Source organism: Falco cherrug, chromosome 4, assembly GCF_023634085.1.
Source record: "Falco cherrug isolate bFalChe1 chromosome 4, bFalChe1.pri, whole genome shotgun sequence".
Classification (NCBI taxonomy): Eukaryota; Metazoa; Chordata; class Aves; order Falconiformes; family Falconidae; genus Falco; species Falco cherrug.
Window position 1 is genome coordinate 7,696,034 of NC_073700.1, and position 16,537 is coordinate 7,712,570.

General features: G+C 46.7%; 1 protein-coding gene across 1 annotated transcript; it reads left to right on the plus strand.

The window, feature by feature from the left end:
- Window positions 1–857: 857 nt before the first annotated feature.
- RBM5 (RNA binding motif protein 5) lies at window positions 858–16,145 on the plus strand. Its single transcript, XM_055707625.1, has 24 exons — window positions 858–1,017; window positions 1,156–1,603; window positions 1,964–2,119; window positions 3,914–3,983; window positions 4,469–4,542; window positions 6,886–6,969; window positions 7,666–7,726; window positions 7,887–7,952; window positions 8,102–8,262; window positions 9,307–9,404; window positions 9,861–9,948; window positions 10,162–10,239; window positions 10,328–10,400; window positions 10,929–11,014; window positions 11,365–11,443; window positions 11,710–11,801; window positions 12,340–12,504; window positions 12,958–13,104; window positions 13,185–13,256; window positions 13,685–13,864; window positions 14,070–14,144; window positions 14,626–14,723; window positions 14,802–14,931; window positions 15,494–16,145. Exons 1-24 carry the CDS (start codon window positions 1,001–1,003, stop codon window positions 15,617–15,619), a joined length of 2,724 nt encoding a protein of 907 aa, XP_055563600.1. The 5' UTR covers window positions 858–1,000; the 3' UTR covers window positions 15,620–16,145.
- The last annotated feature ends 392 nt before the right edge of the window (window positions 16,146–16,537 follow it).

Consider the following 16,537-nt stretch of genomic DNA (forward strand, 5'->3'; position numbering starts at 1 on the left):
TGCCACATCACCAAAGGGATGGAGAGGGACTGAATGAAGGTGGTGAGAACAGGGGGAGTGGAGACCACAAGGAGGAAGAGGAAGTGGTGTTGAGCCTCGGGAAGGGAATGTGCTTCCCTGAAGACTCCCTTTTCTTTACATCTTTGCTTGTCCATGCCTTGATTCATAGGGAAAAGGTCCCTTCTATGGACCCACCGCCCACTCCAGAGTTCGCCACTTCTGTAGTCAGTGGCTCAGTGTCCACATGGAAAACAGTGATTTTTGGGGTCCCTCAGGGGTCCATACAGAGACTAGTACTATTTAATATCCTGACAGGCTGGAGGAGCTGGGATTGTTCAGCCTGGAGAAGGCTCCAGGGAGACCTTATTCCAGCCTTTCTATGTCTAACGGGGGCTTATAAGAAAGATGGAGACTTTCACCAGGGTCTGCAGTGACAGGTCAAGGGGCAATGATTTTAAACTGAAAGCAGGCAGATTTAGGTCAGACATAAAGAACAAACGCCTTGTGATGAGGGTGGTGAGACACCGGCACAGGTTGCCCAGAGTATGTGTGGATGCCCCATTCCTGGCAGTGTCCAGGCTGGATGGGGCCTGGAGCAACCTGGACGAGTGGAAGGTGTCCCTGCCCGTGGCAGGGGGTCGGGCTGTATGATCTTTGATGGCCCGTTCCAGCCCGACGCCCCTGTGACCGCAGGACGCCGGGGAGACGGGGAGGGAGGGAAGGAGGCAGACCCCCGCCCACCGGCCCGCCCCCGGCCCCCCCCCGGCCCCGGCCCGGCCCGCACTACAGCTCCCGGCGTGCCGCTGGATGGCGGCCGCCGCCGCGCCTGCGCGCCGCTTGGAAACTTCCAGGCGGCGGCCGCTGTGCCTTCTGGGTAGAAGACGGGCAGTCACCTCGGCGCCATTTTGTGGCGAGGGAGTGAGGGGTTGCGCGGGTGTGTTCGTCGCCCCGTGGTGGCGGTTAGCGCTTCGCTGCGTGCTTTTGGATCGTAGACGGCGTCATGGGCTCGGACAAGCGGTGAGCTTGGGTGGGAGGGCGAAGACAGAGGGGAGGAAGGGATGGGGGGGGGGGGGCGGGCGGCCCCGTGGGGTGGGCGATGGTGGGAGTTCGTTGCAGGTTCTTCTCGTTCTGAGTTCGGCCCGGTGTGCCCCGCAGCGTGAGCAGGACAGAGCGGAGCGGCCGTTACGGTTCCATCGTGGAGAGGGAGGACCGTGATGAGCGGGAATCCCGGAGCCGGCGTAGGGACTCTGATTATAAGAGGTCCAGTGAGGAGCGCCGCGGTGACCGGTACGATGACTACCGCGACTACGATAGCCGGGACTACGACAGCCGAGACTATGACAGCCGCGATAGCCGAGACTGCCGGGACTACGACAGCCGAGACTACGACAGTCGCGACAGCCGGGTCTGCCGAGACTACGACAGTCGCGACAGCCGTGATTGTCGAGACTACGACAGCCGTGATTGCCGTGACTACGATAGCCGTGACAGCCGAGACTACGATTGCCGGGACTACGATAGCCGGGATTGCCGAGACTACGACAGTCGCGACAGCCGAGACTATGATAGAGACTACGACAGCCGCGATTACGATAGCCCTGAGGTGAGTGGGGCGGGCAAGCCGGGCCCGGAGCATTGCGCACTGCAGCATGGAGCAGCTCCGGCCGCCGTGGGGGGAGGGAAGGGGCCGGGGCAGGCGGTGGTGGGCTCGCCCCAGGTCCCGGTACGAGCCCTCCTGGGGCCCGGCAGCCTGGTCCCCAGTGCCAGCGTTGGCATCCCCGGGGTTTGCTAAGGGCGAAGTTGGGGGGGGGGTGACGGGTGACCTTGGTGTTCTGCCTGAGGCCATCAGGACCAAACCTGAGAAAGGTGGTCGTATGTGGTCTTGTCGTGCTTTGTTTTTACGGCGTTGCGGGGGCACGCTGCTAGAAATTGCGCTGGTTAATTCTGGGCACTGGCTTCTCAGAGGGAGCGGGAGCGTAGGAACAGTGACAAATCTGAAGATGGATACCATTCCGATGGCGACTATGGAGAGCACGACTACAGGAATGACATTAACGATGAGAAAGAAAGCAAAACCATCATGTTACGTGGCCTTCCTATCACGGTTACAGAGAACGATGTAAGTAGCCAGAAAGGGGTTTTGCTTTTCTTGCACCTTGGGAAGTCTGCAGCTTTGTGTCAGCAGGTCTGTTAGTCACTGCTGCCATTTTGTTGAAAGCTGCATCATGGTGGCTCGCTTTCCAACGTGTTGGTTGCACTGCCATTTTGAATCCTAAAAGGTTTTAAACTGTCGCTGTTGAGTAACAGAGGTCAGTTGAATGTTAACCAGTTTCTTTCAAACAGAATAATTTGCAAATAGTCTTCTTTTTTTGTGCATGTTTGGATTTTTAAACTACCAGTGCTTTAAACAGGATTTTAAACTACCTGTGCTTTTCTGCCTTTTGGTATAGGAGGAAAGACGCATGTTTTGTTGTTTGGTTGGTTTTGGTTTTTTCCTTCTCCTCCCTGCCCCAGGAGAGAGACACAGAGGAGGTACTTACTTGAATTTTTCTGGGTCTTTATTGAGGCCAGAAGTTCTTACTGGTGGGGTTACACACAGCCACCAAGCTCCTCAGCTGAGTATGGCCCGGCACAAAGCTGCTTTGTGTGGGTACAGCTGTGGAAGTCGTAAAATGGCTGCTGTGGAGCTGAGGGAGCAAGTACAGATGAGCTTGATATGTGGTTATCTAACATTTTTTAATGGAAAGATACTAAATGTAATTGGCTTAGAGCTTTCTTTTTTAATTTTTTTTTTTTCTTCCTTGCTGGATTATTTTGATGACCAAGATACAGGCCCACAGCTGTTACTTGAGGGGTGAGTGGGAACCCTGTAAAAGCAGAACTACTCCAGTTTGTTTTCAGGCAGACTCCACCTTTGCCTCAAAGATCTTAGTGCATTTTTTTGCTAACATGAAGGATCCCTGTGCACCATTTCTGTAACAGAATTACATTTTTTTGTCTTTTCCTGATTATTTACTACCCTCCTAATACTGAGTGGGTTTTTTTTAGTCATCATGTGCTGGTCTGCTATTTTTGTAAGTGGTCACTAGTGTAAGCTCATGCATCCAAATGAGGCAACTCAGTCAGACATTACACAGAACATTTCAGAACAGTTTGTCTCTGAGGTATTAAGTGTTGTAGCTCTATAGTTTTGCAAAGAACTGTAGCATAATTTATGGGGAAGTTTATAATTCTGAACTCAACTTTAGACTGTAGATGATGCATCTTGGAACTACTAGTTGTTTTTTTAACATTACCTTAAGACTTCTGATTATGTACATATTTTTCAGCTTTTTCCACTTTTTCATGATGAAAAAGCTACTTGCACTGAAGATGTCAGTTCCAGTCAGCATGTAAATGGGCAGCTTTACATCAGATCCCCTGTAGAAGTGGAACTGTTAGAGGATGAGAACTGTAGTGTGAGCCTTAATGTATGTATCATGGAGCCTTGGAATACAGTGCTGGGAGCCAGGGGCCTTTAGGTAGCAGGGAGAGGGATGCTGACAGTGTCCTGTATAAAAACTATGGAGCAAGCACAGGGGTTTTTTTTGTCTTGTTGTGCCATAGGGATTCAGATTCTGGATGATGCTGTGGCCAAGTGAAGGTTTTGTTTTTTTCCTTCTCCTCCTACACTACAGTTGGTTTAGTGTAGCAAAGAACTGGTTTAGTGTAGCAAAGAACTGTGTGGATTCTCTGGTGCTCATCAGTCTCTTGTTAAGTTCTCCATAAAGGTTTTCTTTTTCTCTGAGATAGTTTGACAACGTTATGATTCTATGTGCCTCTTGCATGTACTGTAAGGTAGGTTGCTTCTGTGACTGTCCTAGCTGTCTGCCAGGATGTGAAAATTTAACTGTCTGATTAAAATCTCACACAGATTCGCGAGCTTATTGAGTCCTTTGAAGGTCCTCAGCCTGCAGACGTGAGGCTGATGAAAAGAAAGACAGGTGAGAGCTCTTAATCCAGTTTTTGACATCAACTTCCTCTTCCCTAGCCCAAAAGAGTATCCAGAATTGCCCCCAAACTGCAAGCACATGCAATAAAAAAAAATAAAAAATAAAAGGTTTGCCATGGCTAAGGAATGTGGCTTTTTGGAAGACTCTTAGATAGCTGGTCAACATGTAAAAAGAAGTCTGTCTGCAGGGGTTTTTGTTAACAGGTATTGGTAAGTAATGATAGTATAAACACATTTAATAGTATGTAGTCTGTTGCATGGTTACCTTTAAACATGGATTCAAATCGAGTGAAATGTAGCCAGTTAAGGGAGCTTGGTTCCTTGCCATGGCAAAATAACAAGCAGATCCCAGCAGTTGGCGTCGCATTTGTAAAGCTGCTTTGTCATGAAGTAATGAAGCAGTTGGAGAGAGATTCACCTGTTTTAAAGGAACTGACTAACACAAGTATCCCGTCTATATCTGAATGCTGTCTCTAGGTGTAAGCCGTGGTTTCGCCTTCGTGGAGTTTTATCACTTTCAAGATGCTACCAGCTGGATGGAAGCCAATCAGGTTGCTTCACTCACCAAGTCTAGATATTCCTGAAAATGGAACAAGTCTGTACAGTTTAAAAAAAAAAAAAAAAAAAGGAAAAAAATAAAGGTGGAAGGAGTGGTTTGTTCCATAACAATGATTTAAAAGAATAAAGGCTTTGTATATATTAAAATTTGTAACAGCAGGACAAAATACTGGGTAAAATTAGGAGAGAAAATTGGTTGTTTTGAGCACTCCCTGGTAAAATGTGCTATGGTTTTAATGGCTTGGTTTCAATTTAATTGGCTCATGAAGGTTTAGCAAGTAGTCTTTAGAAAATCTGAACTTATTTCCACCTGATATTTCTTCTCTGTTGCCAGAGAAAGCACCAGGTCTGTGCATTACGTTGATATTAACCCTGAAAGAGAAGTGTCAGATCATGGCAATAGTGCATTCTTCCAGTTAAAGAGGAAGAACTGGCTCTTCTAGAGGAAAAGCATGTTTATTCCAACTATATTTTATAGACAGTGAATTGTCACATACGTTATGCTGTGTATTTTGGCTTTTTTGAAGTATGACTTAATGCAGGGCCAAAATGCAATGAGAGTCCTCTAGTTTCTGGGATTTCCCTGTTGCACTGCAGTTTGACTTGCTTTTGCTCCTTTTTGAATATTCATAGTCTGTTTCACAATAGAACTTAAAAACTCTCAAAGTGAGCAAAGTATATCAAATCTTTGTTTGTTTTTACAATTGAATATTTGATGTGAAGGTCCCTGGGCAGCATGAGGAATGGTATCTGCTCTGTTGGCGTTATGCATAAAGAAGTGGCGCTGTAATGGGATTCACAGGCAGTTAGTTCCAGCAGATGGAAGTTGTGTGCCTTACGCTGGAATAGGGTTTCATGTGTCCTGTACGGTGGGTGATTTCCCCAGCCAGAGAGCAGTATTCAAATACTGTTTTCCTGACATGCTGCTCAGTAGGGTTGGTGAATGCAGTGGAAAGATTTAGATCAAAAAATTCATGCTCAGCATGTTTTCAGAAACGAGATAATTTTAATATATACAAAGCTGTACTGATGCATAATTTATTGAAACATACTCAAATTCACTCCAGTAACCAGCCACCCTAGTAGTAGGGAAAACGTAGACTGTCCCCAGCAGCCCAGTTGCTGACTGTTAGATGAAAGAATGATGTATTGCAACTATGCCAGCAGCTTTGTTTCTATGTGTGCATATCCAATGAGTGCTGGGCCCTCCAACCCTCCCTCCTGCCGGTAGGAGAAATGGCTTTGCCCTATTTAGTTGTGCAGAATGTGAGAGCCTTATTCATGCTACGTGCTAGATCTATGTCAGACCCTGTTATCAAGAAAAGCCACCGGTCCTGACACTTCTGTGGTACCTCTGCAGTAAGCCAATCTGCTATAAAAATAGTTTGTTAAAATGTCTGGGGTTTGGCCTCTTAATACGCGCTTCCTCAGATGTACTTCCTCAGACAGACTTCACCTGTTTGACTAAACTATGTTGATGGCCATATTGTGAAAGGGCATTCTGCATAGCCACACCTGGCAAAGTGTGAGGCTGAGAATCAAGGCTTCTTAACTAGATGTAAATTCCTAACTCCTCTAAAGTCGGAGTGAGAGGACATGCTGAAAGCATTATGAACTTTTCCTACCCTTGGAGAAGCTTCACTTGCAGTCTAGTTACTCATTTTGGAGAGCTCCTGCCTGAATGAAGAACACAAACCTCTTGTGCAGGCTTCCCATTGAACTGATGCATTAGTCAAAGGAAACCACTCTGAGTTACATTTCAGTTGATGGCACTTGTAATCCGGTCTCCAAGAAGTCTTAAGCAGGGTCCCTTTGGGAGGAATTACTGTATTTTCAAAGGGACACTTGTGAAGAAAGTGCTTGGAAAAGTAATCCAAATGTGGTTTTTAAAAGGTCTGGGGTATTTGGAGTAGGGGAAGAAGTGAAGCCGTTACCTAAGGATGTTTAAAATGTTGCTCAGTACTATACCAGAAGTGAATAGAAATGTGGGGGCAAAGAGACTCCTAAAAACGTGTTAATCCTGAATGCAGCAGGTTAGGACTTTGTCTCCTTCGAGACACTTTCTGGTTCCATGTCAGCGTTTAGTGTTTGGCAGCTTTTTCAACACTCCCTGATTCCGTTTATCTTTGCTCCACATCCCATTCTCTTGCTGCCCTCGTCCTCCTCTCTGCAGGATTGGATGGGCAGGGTGTAGGTGGCGGTGGTTGTCCTCCACATCCTCCCCATATGTTGTCCATTTAATTCAGGAGCACTGATTCCTCCGAAGGGTGCTCTGCCATGGGAAAATGAACATGTGTGCCTCGATACAGGAATAATTGAAACCACTTTTTTTGCAGAAAAAGCTGGTGATCCAAGGGAAGCAGATCGCGATGCACTACAGCAACCCCAGGCCTAAATTTGAGGACTGGCTTTGCAACAAGGTATCACATGTGGTTCTATGGGCAGGAGTCCTCTGTGCTTTTCAGTGGCTCTGGCTTGAACAAAGTGATACGTGATCCAAACCTGCTTGTGCTCCTGGTCTGTGTGATAAGCATAGGAACAGTAAAATGCAGGAATGAAAACGTTTCCTAGCTCGGGTGGCAAAATAGATGGAGTCACTGAGGTGTTGCTGCAGAACACAGATTGGGTGGTGAGGTGTGCTAGAGTAAGAAGTTGCGAGGTGATGGCTAATTTACTGTTGAATTGCTGCTGGTCTGCTATAGGCTGCTGTGTGCTCTTTGTTTCACACAGCCAGTGGAGGTGATTTAGTAAGATGAGGACGAGGCTGTTTGTCGGGCTTTAACTACATTTCTTGCCCGTAAGGGTAACTTGTTTTCCACCCTGTGTTTGATTTTAACATGCTTTTTAAGTAGTTCCTATGCCTGGGATTGTAAGTTGAAGACCTCGCAGTTAAAATAACTGAAGAGTTCAGGAGGACTAAGGGAGAGATAGTTGGGATATTCTGAAAAGGAGCTGTGATATGGGCAAGGGTGGCTTTTGCTGTTCTTGATTGTTCTGGTGGGTTTAGCTTTGTTATGTTACTTTGTGTGAAAGTCTAGTTTTTGTTGCTATACAGCAAATGCAACCATTTTAACAAATCACTCGAGTTCTTACTAGACTTCTCTTATTCCTCATAGTGCTGCCTTTACAACTTCAGAAGGAGGCTAAAATGCTTCCGCTGTGGAGCGGACAAATTTGGTATGTTACACTGATCTCTTGGCTGTGTTTGATTTTGTGGAAAACTTTCTCTCCTGTGTAGGAAACAAAGTTCACTGTAGGTCCTAGGCTGGCTTGTGAAATGCTCGGTTTGAGAGAATGAGCCGTATTGTGACTAAAACATTTTCTTCTTCTTACGAAGATTCAGAACAGGAGGTGCCACCTGGAGCATCAGAAGCCGTTCAGTCTGTGGATTATTACTGTGATAGTAAGTAATCTTTGATTTGTTTTATAATTTGATACGTGAACGCAGGGACTGAAATCCTTCCTGTACCTCAGACTACCTGCTGAAGAACCTGAACTACGCCAGAAAGCGGTTACATGCACAGCTAATATCATACTCTCTTTTCTCCTCAGCCATCATTCTCCGAAACATTGCTCCTCACACGGTAGTGGAATCCATCATGACTGCCTTGTCTCCATACGCATCTCTGGCAGTCAATAATATTCGTCTAATCAAAGACAAGCAGACGCAGCAAAATAGAGGCTTTGCGTTTGTGCAGCTGTCTTCTGCCATGGTGAGGGCCTTACTGATGTGTTGGGAGAGAAACAGCTTGTTAACGTGCTTCTGTAGCTGAAGCATTTAGAGCTTTTGAGCTGTCTGACTGACTGCTCTGGTTCACCAAAGGTTAATTGAAACTCGGTGTGTCAAAGCTTTTCATCTTTAGCTGCAGTTGGGAAAGAAGGTGGTGGGGATGTTGTGAGCACGTAGGAAAGCTGTTTCCGTAGCAGAGAGCTATTCTGGATTAAAGGCTGGTTTCATGCTTGGATCACAAAAATAGGTCTGGGATAGTATTTTGTTAACTGAAATTAAGGTCTGGAGCATATAATATGGGACAGAGTGCGCAGAATTGGCCTTCCACCTTGAGAAGGAAGGGGAGGAGGGGGGTATTGCTGCTCTCTGCAGCATCCAAAGGGAGGGTCTAGGGACAGCAGAGAGACATTTTTCTTGAGGGTATGCAGGGATAGGACACTAGGAAATAGCATTAAGTTGAAACATGGAAAATTGCAGTGAGGTACAAGGAAAACCTCTTTACTGTGAAGGAGGACAGATACTGGCATAGGGTCCCTGAAGGATGGTAAAGTCTTTGTCCTGGAGGTCCTTAAAAGATCTGTAGATACAGCACTTAGGGACATGGTTTAGTGGTGGACTTGGCAGTGCTAGCTTTACAGTTGGACTTGATCTTAAAGGTCTTTTCCAACCTAAATGATTCTACGTACCAAACTCAAGTCAGCAGCATGATCTGTTTGGGCCTGCTGTAGGTAGAGTGGAACAGTTGTTGCTGCCTGAAAACAGGTGCCTGATCTCGATACCTGCTTGGCCTCCCTTTTGGAGTAATTTGGGGCAAACATCTTCAGTGACCTGGGGAGGGAAGCATGCACTGTTGGCATGTGGGCTGTGATCGGTCCCATTGTGCTCTTCTACATGTGTATAGTATGAGAAGATGGAGGTGTTCTTACAGCACTACCTGCTTTCAGCGGCTGTATGTGAAAAGGTGAAGCTTTGGAAACTTGTGAATCTCCAGTAACCTGCCTATAATAATGAGTGTTTTTTCTTGTAGGATGCTTCTCAACTGCTGCAGATTTTACAAAGTCTTCAGCCACCATTAAAAATTGATGGCAAAACAATTGGTGTTGACTTTGCAAAGAGTGCCAGAAAGTGAGTTGCAGTAACAGTTTATTTTTTACACCCCCCCTACCCCTGCCGTTTATATTGGAGATGTGTTGTCACCCAGGCTTTTTAAGATTACTGTCACTCCAAAGTTTTGCTTATGTGTCTTGTGTTGCATACATCCAGCTTTTTACTGTGTGTGGGGAGAGTGAAAGCAGTGTTTCCTACCACCCCTATTTCCAGTCCTCTGAAGATAACATCATAACTACTTGTGTACATAGCATGCTTGTTTCCTTGGAGACTTAGTGACTTGTTATTGACTGTACAACAATGAACCTCAAGTTCCTTTACTTGCCAAGCAGTGCTTTGGCTCATTCATTATAATCAGAATGTTTTGTAACTGCCAAGAAATCCACGTGTAAGGGCAGACTCTGCCCCCTTGCATAAGGAGACACTTCAGCAAAAAGCAGTATTTACTCAGATGCATGATTTTTGTGGTTACAGAGACTTGCTTCTCCCAGACGGTAACAGAGTCAGCGCCTTCTCTGTGGCAAGTACAGCCATTGCTGCAGCTCAGTGGTCATCCACTCAGGTATGATTTGGAGTTTGGTGCTCATAGTTGTGTTTTCCTGAAAAAGAAAATGTAGAGCATACAGTTTCACTGTTGGCCACTTGCTTGCTTGAACTGACCAAAGCTGCTTTGACGGATGTGAGCTGACAGTTGGGCTGGAGCCTAAACAGTGTCAGAATCCCTAAATACAGTAACCGTATCTGTTCTAACAAAAATTACCTGCTCGAATTTCAGCCACAGACTGGAGAAGGCAGCACCCTTGACTACAGTTACCTCCAGTCAGGACAGGATGGCTACACACAGTATGCTCAGGTTGGTAGTGGTGGTTATGCTTTAACCAGTAGGTGGTTGTAATTTGGGTATCTGCTCATCTTGCATTGTCGTTCTTCTCCATTTGCAGTACTCCCAGGATTACCAGCAGTACTACCAAAATCAAGGAGGAGTATTGGACACAGATGCAGCTACCATATCAGGTAGTACTTCTGACATGTGGGGATGCTCTTGTCTGTAATCATAGTGTTGCAATAGCAGTATTTTACTGTAGCCTTTGTTACTTTGCTGTGTAAAGGGACACTTGGCTCTCCTTGCTCTCAGGATGTGTGAATGAGTATGTGTTGCTAGAGGACCGTAACAGATTGGTTCAAGTGGGTTCTCTAGTTGGTGAGGTGAGAGCGCAGCCTCCACTCCAGCCTATTGACAAAAGCCTTGAGCTCGTGAGAACTGTGTAAGCAGCTCTAGACAAATCTTGAGCACTAGCAGCTCTCAGATGCCACGAGTCACTGGCCTTGGGAGCAGAATATTTCCTCCTGAAAAGGAAACTGTTCCTTGTCTGGTTAGAAAATACCCGCTGTGTATCTGTCTCCTTTTGAACGTTTACTGCCTTGTTTGGCTGCTGGAGCTGGAATTGGGAGCTGAAACTGTAAACAAAGTAATTTTAGCACTAGGATGAAATACTGTTCTACAGATCAGTTGGCTTATCCATTATCGCTCTCTGTTGGCAGGAGCTCCAGTCACTACCACCACAGCTGCAGTCGTGTCCCAGAGTCCTCAGTTATATAATCAACAGACAAACTCACCTGACTCTCCGGTAATTACAGCACTAATTGCTCCTTGCTTTCAACACAGGGTTATGTGGGATATCTGGTTTAGCTGTTGCCTTCTCTCTTTAAAGTGGGTGGTACAGCAAAGCTGCTGAGTGTCCGTGGGTTGCTCACAGTGCTTATGGTCATAAATCATCTGCCAATTCTTTTCTGTGAAAAGTTTCTTGTTTAGTTTTTTTTTGTTGGTTAAAGGTGAGTGCTAAGTGTACTGGTGAAGAGGAACTAGCTGTTGTATGTGTGGTGTGGGCTGCTCATGCCTTAGCTCGCTGTCCTTGTTTTCTTGCACCTTGGTGACAGATTTTCTAATTGAGGTTCCTGATTTGGGTTTTTTTTTCAGACACAATCAGCACCACCTACCACTAGCACTCAGGCACAAACGGCTCCCCCGACTGGCGTAGTCCCTGGAACCAAGTACGGTAAGCAGTTGGGCGTTGCTGGTGGGGACAGGTATCTGTCACTGTATAGTAAGAGAGAGACTTGGCTTTGGCTGAGTGCTCTTATCGCCATATGTCAGTGGTGAAGCTGTCCCTGGAGTGTGTTCTGCATGGGTGATTAAGAGCCCTTTACAGACATGCCTGCCATTGTGGCTGGTAATAAACTCAGAATTTTAACTGAAATACAGAAAGATACCTGTCTGAATTCGACTGGAACGACCATATCCCACACTTTAATTTTTTTACAGCTGTCCCTGACACTTCCACCTACCAATATGATGAATCTTCAGGATATTATTATGATCCTGTAACAGGGCTCTACTATGATCCTAATTCCCAGGTAAACACAAGTTCTTCCCACCTGTCTTAACTGTTGAAGTCCATTAGTTCCCTGTCTCATCATACAAGTGAAATTAACTTTGAGGTGCACAAAATACTGAATGTAACAGATAACGTTCAGCAGTGTGTGTAGGACTGGGACTTCCCTCTGGTATAGCTCTTCCATTTTTCTCTCCTTCCCTTAATTTTCCTCACAGTTTGGCCCACATAGTGTTTGTGAAAAGAGCTAATCCTAACGGAGCTATTTTGCTGCTGGGTGCATGCAAAGTGCACCTAGCTCGGGGCTCTGGTGGGTCATCTGTTGAGAGAGGCAGAAGGCTTTCTGTAGTGCTGTTGGGCAGAAGGCCTGTGTCTGGGGGCAGCCGCTTCAGCCACGTCATGCCTTTTGACTCCTTTGTGGAGTCTGCAGAACTTGTTTGGACTCTACAGAACACCTTCCTATTTGATGCAGTAGTATGAATCAAACAGCCAGCTTTGGTTCTTCCTTGGATGTTTAGCTTGTATGAAGCATTTAACTGTCTTGACTCTTCCTTTGGCAGTATTACTACAATGCCTTAACCCAGCAGTACCTTTACTGGGATGGCGAAAAAGAGACCTACATGCCTGCTGCAGAAGGTGTCACGTACCAACAAACAGCTACCACAACTACCACCAAAGAAGTGAAGGAGAAGAAAGAGAAGCCTAAAAGTAAAACTGCTCAACAGGTAAAAGACAAAATGGGATTGTAACTGGGCTAAAGTCTTCTGTGAAATGGCATAATGGTTCTCCTTTTTCATGATAAAGGAAATCCTAGGTTATTCGGTGGGGTGTATGCCTGCAATCTGCAAGTATTGTAGAGGGCTGAGGAGAGGTGGAGTTGGCAAGGCTTCAGTGCAGAAATAAGCTCTGCATAGGAGGAATGCATATGGAATCATGCCAGGACCAGTGGGAGTATAACTAAGCCATCACTTCAAGGATTAGATCGATAAGAAGGGTTCATACAGTAAAAGAAGCAAGCTGCGGTATCTTTGAACACTGTATACAGGGAAACAGCTGCACTACATCCAGTGTCCTGTGATTTTAAAAAGAAAAGGTAGTGGGTTGACTTGTTCTGGAAACTGTACGCAAGATTGACAGCTGTGAGGGGAGCTGTCTGAGCAAACCACTCTGCATTTCAGATTGCTAAAGACATGGAGCGCTGGGCAAAGAGTTTGAACAAGCAGAAAGAGAACTTCAAGAATAGCTTCCAGCCACTGAGTACCAGGGAGGAGGAGCGGAAAGAGTCAGCGGCTGCAGATGCAGGCTTTGCCCTCTTTGAGAAGAAGGTGAAAGTGCTGGCAGTAGTATGGAGCGGGGTGTGGTATGGCAGAGAGCTTGGTGCTCATGGCATTGTTGTCTCATCCAGGGAGCTCTGTCTGAGAGACAGCAGATCTTGCCAGAGGTGTTGAAGAATGGGGATGATGAAAATCCACTGAAGGTGAGTGCGAGATACCTGGCAGAGGTATTCCCAAAGGTTACCGGTAAAGCATTTTAGAAGAGTTCTAGGAAATCCTTGCTTTCCACAGCATCATCTGTAAAAAGCTGTGGTGGTTACAGTGGTCTGACACAAGTGCAGTAAGATGAGGCTAGAAGAAATCACAGCTTTTCTCTGCTTAAGAGCTCGGTTGAGGTTTTGAGGTTTCCAAAAGCATGGTACTTAAATTACTGTTTGGTTAGTGGGAAGTAAGTCTGGCTGCCACTGTAGTATATTGTTCTTTTCAGTTGCGTTTCATCCTCAGTAATGAGAGGGTGATGCCCCTCCTGTGCAACACCAAACACATCTACAGTCTCCACGTTCCCTTTTTGGGCTCTCCAAACTGTGGTGATGCTGTCATGTTCCACCTAACACTGTCCTTCCTTTCTTAGCGTGGCCTTGTGGCTGCCTACAGTGGCGATAGTGATAACGATGAGGACTTACTGGAAAGAATGGAGAATGAGGAAGAGAAGCTGACTGACTGGAAGAAGATGGCTTGTCTGCTGTGTAGAAGGCAGTTCCCAAATAAAGATGCTCTGATTCGGCACCAGCAGCTGTCTGACTTGCACAAGGTAGTTGCGTTACGCTGTCAGGAGGGTACTTGGTTGCCATAATTCGGTGTATAAACCAAAGCTATAATACCTGTCACAGTTTGGAAAACTGTTCCTATTAAATCAAACATACTGCATTGGATTGTTGCTCTCCCAAAAGTCAGCTACTTACGTGAAAGGAGCTGTTGCATGTGTCATGCTGTTAACAGGAATCTCCTTGTTTCAGCAAAACATGGATATCTACAGGAGATCAAAGCTTTCAGAGCAGGAACTTGAAGCCTTGGAGCTGCGTGAGAGAGAGGTCAGTGCTGAGATGAGCAGATGAGTAGCTAATGGAAAACCTGCACAGGTGATATGTTGAGCTCTTTATCCTGACACATGTCACTTGAGATAATCCTTGTAAGCCAACCCCTTCTTGGGTCAAGGTTCAGAGTTGTCCTGTTGCATGGAGAGAAGTGTCCTATATCCCACGACTACTTCTTAGCAGGGAAGGGCCATTTCACCTCCAGCTCAGGGTTGCCAGAGTGGGACCAGAAACCTTTGAGTGGCTAATTGAGGGCTAATCCAGCAGGTGTTGGGGCCAGACTCTTCCTACCCTAGTGCAGGTTCCCATGTGCTCCAGGGACTTGCTTGAGGTTCTCTTCTGTGGTGTTAGTCAAGCTGTGTATTAGCAGGCTGCAGCGGACAGATACCTGTCATAGCAGGCATGTAGCTTACTCATAGCTCAAAGATGAGCAAAAGTGTCTTCAAAAATCAGTACTAAATCTGGTTCCCTCATGCAGATGAAATACAGAGACAGAGCAGCAGAGAGGCGGGAGAAGTACGGCATCCCGGAGCCTCCTGAGCCAAAGCGCAAGAAGGTGTACGATGCTGGCACAGTGTATGTATCTGAGAGCTCCTCAGCAATTGCTTCGATGCACGATGAGCAATGTGGTTAACTCCTCTCTTCTTCCTGCAGTAATTACGAGCAGCCCACCAAAGATGGCCTTGACAACAGTAACATCGGCAACAAGATGCTGCAGGCCATGGGCTGGAGGGAAGGCTCAGGCTTGGGAAGAAAATGTCAGGGCATCACAGCACCCATTGAGGTAAGTGGAGATGGATGCTGCTTTGATGAGGTTTGGTGCCTGTTTTTAATCCAGAAGCACTTGCTGCTCAAGGGACAAAATGGTTGTCCACAGCAAAGCTGCCTCTGTTGATATTCGCTCCTGCTCCTGTTTGTCCCATCAGATGCTAAAGCTGAGGCAGAGCTGGGACTCGGACAGGCAGGGCTCTGCTTCTGTCTCCCTTCAGAAATCTGCTCCTGAGGTGCTGTGGGGTGCTGTGGCAGTGGGCCTGCCCTTGAGCTGCGTACCTCGGGGTGGGCCGCCCTACCTCCCCCCAGCTGCTGGCTTTGGGTCTGGCTGCTCAGGGTTACTCTGTTAGGAACCACATTCTGTGCAGTTCCATTTCGGCTGGGGTTGGAGCAGTGTGGAGCCAGCAAGTGTGGGATGCTGTGTGCGGTCTCATCTCCTGGTGTCAGTATTTATAGCTGTGTGGGATCCCCAGGGGAGCTGGAGAAGTTGGCTGGATTGATGACTTTTCCTGTGGTGTTTTGCGTGGTGGTGTGGCCTCGCTGCAGAGCTGAAGCATGTGTATTTTCCCTTGCAGGCCCAAGTACGAATGAGAGGAGCTGGCTTGGGAGCCAAGGGCAGCTCCTACGGTGTCTCCACTGCAGATTCGTACAAAGATGCAGTGCGGAAAGCCATGTTTGCTCGCTTCACGGAGATGGAGTAACGCGCTGTGGCCCGCAAAGCACACACTTGTTAGCCAGAACTGACTGTTAAACTCTGTAGCCTTGGTGGCCTGCCTGTATCCTGGTTATGGTTTAGAGTTGACCATTTCATTCCCTTGGACTTTTTTCCCCTCTCGGCATGTAACACTTCCATGAGCAGATTGTTTGAACTGCCCCAAACTTCATGCTGGAGAGCTCCTGGTTAGACCAAAGGGGATGCTGATCTTTATACGGTCCTGTACATAATGTAATGTATTTTGTGTTTGGAGCGTGTTGTCCAGATGCTGTCCCTGCCCTCTGGAGCAGGGGCAGGACCTGTTAGCTGTGGTTTCACACCATCTCTGCTCTCTTTGTTGTATTGTCTGTCTGGGTTTTGGGTTTTTGTTTTTGGTTTGGGTTTTTGTTTTTTTTTGGAGAATTTACCTGTACATTTTGTATGATACATCTTTGTATAGACTTTTTGAAGACTTTGATTCTAGTTGCCAGTTTGGCTCATTTCCAAAAGAAATACATCCAAAAATGATCCTATTTCTGTTTCTCAGTGGGTGAATGAAGAATAAGTTGCCAATGCTACTGGTCCTTTCTGTGGTTCTGCTTCTTCCTTCATGAGAGACTTCATCCTGGAGTCTCCCTCCTCCACGTAGCGTTCCACTCTCCTGCTTCCTTTCATCCCTGTGCTGTACCTTAAGTGTCTTTGTCACAGCTTCAGCGTGAATGCTGGCTGGTGGAGGACCAGCTCTTCTTGTATCCCATCTGGCCATAGCTATGGGAGCAGGACAGGACCAGCAGAAACGCCTCTGAAGCTTGCTGCCTGCCCTGGAGCCCCTGGGTATTGCGAGCAGTGCTCCGGTGGGTGGTGGGCTGAAGGGGACAGGTTGCCAACCCCTCAGCGGGGGTCTGAGCCTGGCATGGGGCCTGTG